Source organism: Mandrillus leucophaeus, unplaced genomic scaffold (genome assembly GCF_000951045.1).
Source record: "Mandrillus leucophaeus isolate KB7577 unplaced genomic scaffold, Mleu.le_1.0 Scaffold629, whole genome shotgun sequence".
NCBI lineage: Eukaryota > Metazoa > Chordata > Mammalia > Primates > Cercopithecidae > Mandrillus > Mandrillus leucophaeus.
The window spans coordinates 525,033-530,913 of NW_012106797.1; the positions used below are offsets into that span (position 1 = coordinate 525,033).

Below are 5,881 nucleotides of genomic sequence, written 5' to 3' on the forward strand. Positions count from 1 at the left end.
CTTTCTTCTCTTTCTTTCTCTCTTTCTCTCTTTCTGACAGAGACTTACTCTGTTACCCAGGCTGGAGTGCAGTGGCGCGATCTCAGCTCACTGCTTTTAATTTTTGAAAATCTCTCCCTATCACTTTCTCTTCATCTGATTGCAGATGTACTAGAAGGTTGTTACCCAATTCTATGCTTAGGAATTAATTAACATTTTTTTCCCCCTGTCTTTCCTAGAATATAAGAAGGAGGAGGGTTTCATCCTCACTTCACAAAAGGAGGATGAAATCATGAAGGTGCAGAACAATTCAGTTATCATCAACTGTGATGGGTTTTATCTCATCTCCCTGAAGGGCTACTTCTCCCAGGAAGTCAACATCAGCCTTCATTACCAGAAGGATGAGGAGCCCCTCTTCCAACTGAAGAAGGTCAGGTCTGTCAACTCCTTGATGGTGGCTTCTCTGACTTACAAAGACAAAGTCTACTTGAATGTGACCACTGACAATACCTCCCTGGATGACTTCCATGTGAATGGTGGAGAACTGATTCTTATCCATCAAAATCCTGGTGAATTCTGCGTCCTCTGAGGGGCTGATGGCAACGTCTAAAACCAGGCACCAGCAAGAACACCAAGTTGGGGGTGGACAGGACATGGATTCTTCATTGCAAGTGAAGGAGCCTCCCAGCTCAGCCACGTGGGATGTGACAAGAAGCAGATCCCGGCCCTCCCGCCCCCACCCCTCAGGGATATTTAAAACTTATTTTATATACCGCTTAATCTTATTTATCCTTATATTTTCTAAATTGCCTAGCCCTCACACCCCAAGATTGCCTTGAGCCTACTAGGCACCTTTGTGAGAAAGAAAAAATAGATGCCTCTTCTTCAAGACGCATTGTTTCTATTGGTCAGGCAATTGTCATAATAAACTTATGTCACTGAAAACGGTACCTGACTACCATTTGCTGGAAATCTGACATGTGTGTGGCATTATCAAAATGAAGAGGAGCAAGGAGTGAAGGAGTGGGATTATGAATCTGCCAAAGGTGGTATGAACCAACCCCTGGAAGCCAAAGCGGCCTCTCCAAGGTTAAATTGGTTTCAGTTTGCATATTGCCTAAATTTAAACTTTTTCGTTTGGTGGGGGTTCAAAAGAAGAATCAGCTTGTGAAAAATCAGGACTTGAAGAGAGCCGTCTAAGAAATACCACGAGCTTTTTTTCTTTACCATTTTGCTTTCCCAGCCTCCAAACATAGTTAATAGAAATTTCCCTTCAAAGAACTGTCCGGGGATGTGATGCTGTGAAGAATCTAATCAGTGACTTAAGAGAGATTTTCTTCTATACAGGGAGAGTGAGCTAACTTATTGTGAAGGGTTAACTTTACTGTACAGGATAGCAGGGAACTGGACATCTCAGGGTAAAAGTCAGTACAGATTTTAATAGTCTGGGGAGGAAAACACATTCTTTGCCACAGACAGGCAAAGCAACACATGCTCATCCTCCTGCCTATGCTGAGATACACACTCAGCTCCATGTCTTTTACACACATACACATTGCTGGTTTCAAGAAATGAGGTGATCTTATTATCAAATTCAATTTGATATCAAATGTCAAATAGCACTAAGAAGTTATTGTGCCTTATGAAAAATAATGATCTCTGTCTAGAAATATTATAGACCACATATAGTCTCACATTGATAACTGAAACTAGAAGGGTCTATAATCAGCCAATGCCAGGGCTTCAATGGAATAGGATCCCCTTATGTTTAGTTGAAATGTCCCCTTGACTTGATATAATGTGTTATGCTTATGATGCTGTGGATAATCTGATTTTTCATGTCAACTTTCCAGATGATTTGTAACTTCTCTGTGCCAAAACTTTCACAAACATAAAGTTTTGAGATATATATTTTTAAATTGTAGCAAATGTTTCCCTGACATTTTAAATAGAGGATACAACATATCACAGAATCTTTCTGGATGATTCTGTGTTATCAAGGACTTGTACTGTGCTACAATTATCTCTAGAATCTCCAGAAAGGTGGAGGGCTGTTCGCCCTTACACTAAACGGTCTCAGTTGGATTTTTCCCCCCCTGTTTTCTATTTCCTCAAGTATATCTTCAACTATATTCCCATCCCTCTATTTTAATCTGTTATGAAGGAAGGTAAATAAAATGCTAAATAGAAGAAATTGTATGTAAGGTAAGAGGAATCAAGTTCTGAGTGACTGCCAGGGCACTCACAGAATTATAATCATAGCTAAATATCTATGGAGGGCCTACTGTGGACCAGGCACTGGGCTAAATACTTACATTTACAAGAATCATTCCGAGACAGATACTCAGTGATATCTGGCTTCACTACTCAGAAGATTGTGTGTGTGTGTGTGTGTGTGTGTGTGTGTAGTTCACTTTTTGTTATTGACAATGTTCCGCAAAATTGCAGTTACTCAGTGAGTTATATCCAACAAAGTAAATGTTTATGACTATAGGTAATATTTAAGAAAATGCCTGGTTCATTTTTTAAGTTTGAAATTTTTGTCTATATTTCTCATGGATGTGCAGTGCACATGCCAGGCCTAAATATAATTGTTGTGTGCGTTGTTTGTGCTTGATGTCATGGTCCCCTCTCATAGGTGCTCACTCCCTTTGGGTGCACCTGGCCGGCTCTTCCCATGCTGGCCTCTTCAACCACACAGGGATATTTCTGCTATACACCAGCCTCACTCTACCTTCCTTCCATCAAAAATATGTGTTGTGTGTCTCAGTCCTTTTAAGTCATGTCCTTCACAGGGAGAATTACCCCTTCTATATACACGGCAGAGTTTTGTGGAAAGAGAATTGAAAAGTCACAAGATCAGAATTTTAAATTTGACTTAGCCACTAACTAGCCAAGTAACCTTGGGAAAGTCATTTCCCATTTCTGGGTCTTGCTTTTCTTTCTGTTGAATGAGAGGAATGTTAAATATCTAACAGTTTAGAATCTTATGCTTACAGTGTTAGCTGTGAATGCACATATTAAATGTCTGTGTTCTTGTTGCTATGAGTCAAGGAGTGTAACCTTCTCCTTTACTATGTTGAATGTATTTTTTTCCGGACAAGCTTAGATCTTCCCTCAGACATCTTTGTGAGTCCTTCAAGAGCAGTTATCAATTGTTACTTAGAGATTTTCTATTTAGAAAATGCTTAAGGGATTCCAATCCCAATCCAAATCATAATTTGTTCTTAAGTATACTGGGCAGGTCCCCTATTTTAAGCCATAATTTTGTATTTAGTGCTTTCCTGGCTCTCAGAGAGTATTAATATTGATATTAATAATATAGTTAATAGTAATATTGCTATTTACATGGAAACAAATAAAAGATCTCAGAATTCACTACTGGTTAGAGTGTTGGAGTGTTCATTTATCCTTCTTTTCTCCATGTTCTGATTAGCTCAACCTCTGAAGAGGGGAGGACGGGGCAAGCTTTCCACTTTCCTACTTGCCTCCAGTTTTAGCCATCAGAGACACATCTGAGGGATGGTTGAGGTGGCAGAGCTCATCTTTGTTTTTGAAAAGATGCTCACTGGAAGTCCTTAGAGTCCCTTTTCATAGTTTAAGAGACTGATTTAAATAGTGTTCTACCAAGTACTGTTTTTCCTTTCCTCAGAACCTCATTTCTAACCCTGGATGATTTCTTATGTCCTCTCTCCTTAGTAGTAATTACATCTGCTGTCTCAATAAGAGGTCGAAACTATTAATGGGTTTGTGTAGCACAGTCTGGCCACAGTGATCTCTGTGCTACTTTTGATGGTGCTGATGTTGCTGTCCTCCCTAAAACACATCTATTCCCTGGCTCTTTTGACCTCACCCTTTTCTGGTCTTCTCTTTCTCTCTCTGTTCTCTGCCTTTCTTAGTCTTCATCACCCCTCCTCTTTCTCTGCCCACCCCTTTAATGCTATTGTACTACAGGACTCTACTCTCAGCCCTATTCTTTCTTTACATTAGAAACTGCAATCTGGTAGCCAATAAGCCACAGTCTAGCCTATGTATGTGTTTCACCTGTTAAGTTGAATTTAATAGCTGACATTTAAATATCGGGAAATTTTTGGTCTTTTTTGATAACAAAACCAAAAACAGAAACAGGAGATCTGGTGATGCTGGGCCCAATTTTGGCATGGTGGCAACCTTCTCAAGTGGCAACTTCCTTCTTTAAGGAGACTCCATGCTCTCCGTTTCTCCATCACCCACACAATATGCAAATGTACTTCCACCAACTCACTGCTGAAGGCCTTAAGGCATTTGAGTTGTGGTCTCTACTCTATACCCTTTCCAATCTCATTGATTCTTGTGCCTTCAATCACTGCTCCCACATCAGCAATACCTAAGACCATTTTTCAGCCCAGATGTCTTCTACTCCAGTGCCTCATTTGTGTAATCACTTGTGTTATTAGTAATAAAATATCATTTACTGAGTTCTTTCCCTGTACCAGGCATCATATTAGCCATTTATATAAATTGTTATTTCTATTGTCTCAACAATTCTGTGAGGTAAGTGGTATAATTCCTATTTTACATGTGAAAACTTGAGACTCTAAGAGATGAACTTGTCTAAATGCATGCAGCTACTAAATGGTGGGGCTTAGATTCAAGATCAAGGGTAGTTAACACCTAAGACCACACTTTTAACCACTGCTACCCTGCCTCTAGGCAGCTCTGTATGGATAAAATGGGCTCCTCTACTTAGTATGCTCGAAATAGAACATTCTATCCTCCTTGGCAAGTCCCTCTTCCTGGTTCATGATGTTGGGTAAAGGCATAAACATGTTTCCATTTTTCATTCTGGCCCAATTCTTAAAAATACCTTTTCAATTTATGAAAATCTCATTTACTATTATAAAACCATCAACAATCAGCCAGTTTGACATAAATTTTTTCTACTTCTACTATATGCCAGACATTGTGCTAGGTACTTCGTGATCATCTGTTTCCTTGAGAGAAGTAAAAATTAGCTGAGCTTGATCTCTTTTGCTCTCCCAAATACTTGTTGCTATCATGTCCATTGTTCATCCTATCCCTAACACACTTGCATTACCTAGATGCACTTCAAAATACTGTTGCATCAGTAAGTAGCATTGATAAAATATACCAAATTATTTTAATTATTTAAATTAATGCTATTTCTATCCCTTTAATCATGTTCATACTATTTTAAACTCTTGAACACTGATGCAAACACACTACTTCTAGGTAAGTAATAAACAATTCTCATTGCATGTATGGTTAATTCTCATTTTATTAGTTCAAATAAATAGTAGTTTTTGAAAAGGCAGACATTTGAAAGTCTAAAATAATTTTATCTATGAATTTTCATTTCTAGGGTGTCAATTTGTAACATAAGGAGACCTGAGACAGAGTCAGTAGATTTTATAATACATTACTTATATAATTAATGATACTTTATCCATTCATCCATAGACACTGATTGAATTTCTACTGTGTGTATTGTGTGTCTACAGTGCTAGGTACTAGAAATGTAAAGACAAATATGTAATCATTTCTTCTTACCAAGCGTTGAATATAGTGAGTAGTATGAATTGGATTGAAGAGAAGCTAGAAGCCAGGATATCAGATAAGAAACTGAGTGCTGATGACTGGAAAGAAATGAATGGATCTGAAATATATCAGGAATAAAAAACTAATAGCACTTTGGGATTGGTACATATGGGTGGTAAAGAAAGGGAGGAACTAATTTGTTCATTCATTCAAAAATATTGTTATTTTGAGAGGCATGAAGAAACAAGAAACCGTGAACACATATAATTTGAAAGAAAAAATCAGAATGCTATGAGAAAAAAATGGGATGATCTGCTTGAAATTGGAAAGAGGCAAGGTCTCTTTGGGGAGATGACGTTTAAGT

The 5,881-nt window shown here is 38.3% G+C and overlaps 1 protein-coding gene across 3 annotated transcripts in view; it reads left to right on the top strand.

Moving 5' to 3' along the window:
• Nucleotides 1-3,360, top strand: part of TNFSF4 (tumor necrosis factor (ligand) superfamily, member 4) — a 53,390-nt gene extending 50,030 nt beyond the window's left edge. For 2 of the 3 annotated variants that reach the window (XM_012000413.1, XM_012000415.1), the window contains exon 3: nucleotides 219-3,360. In XM_012000413.1, the coding sequence (XP_011855803.1) occupies nucleotides 219-568 (350 nt within the window). In that variant the 3' untranslated portion in view covers nucleotides 569-3,360. The remainder of the gene's footprint in view (nucleotides 1-218) is intronic. The other variant, XM_012000414.1, reaches the window with a different exon arrangement.
• Nucleotides 3,361-5,881: the final 2,521 nt, after the last annotated feature.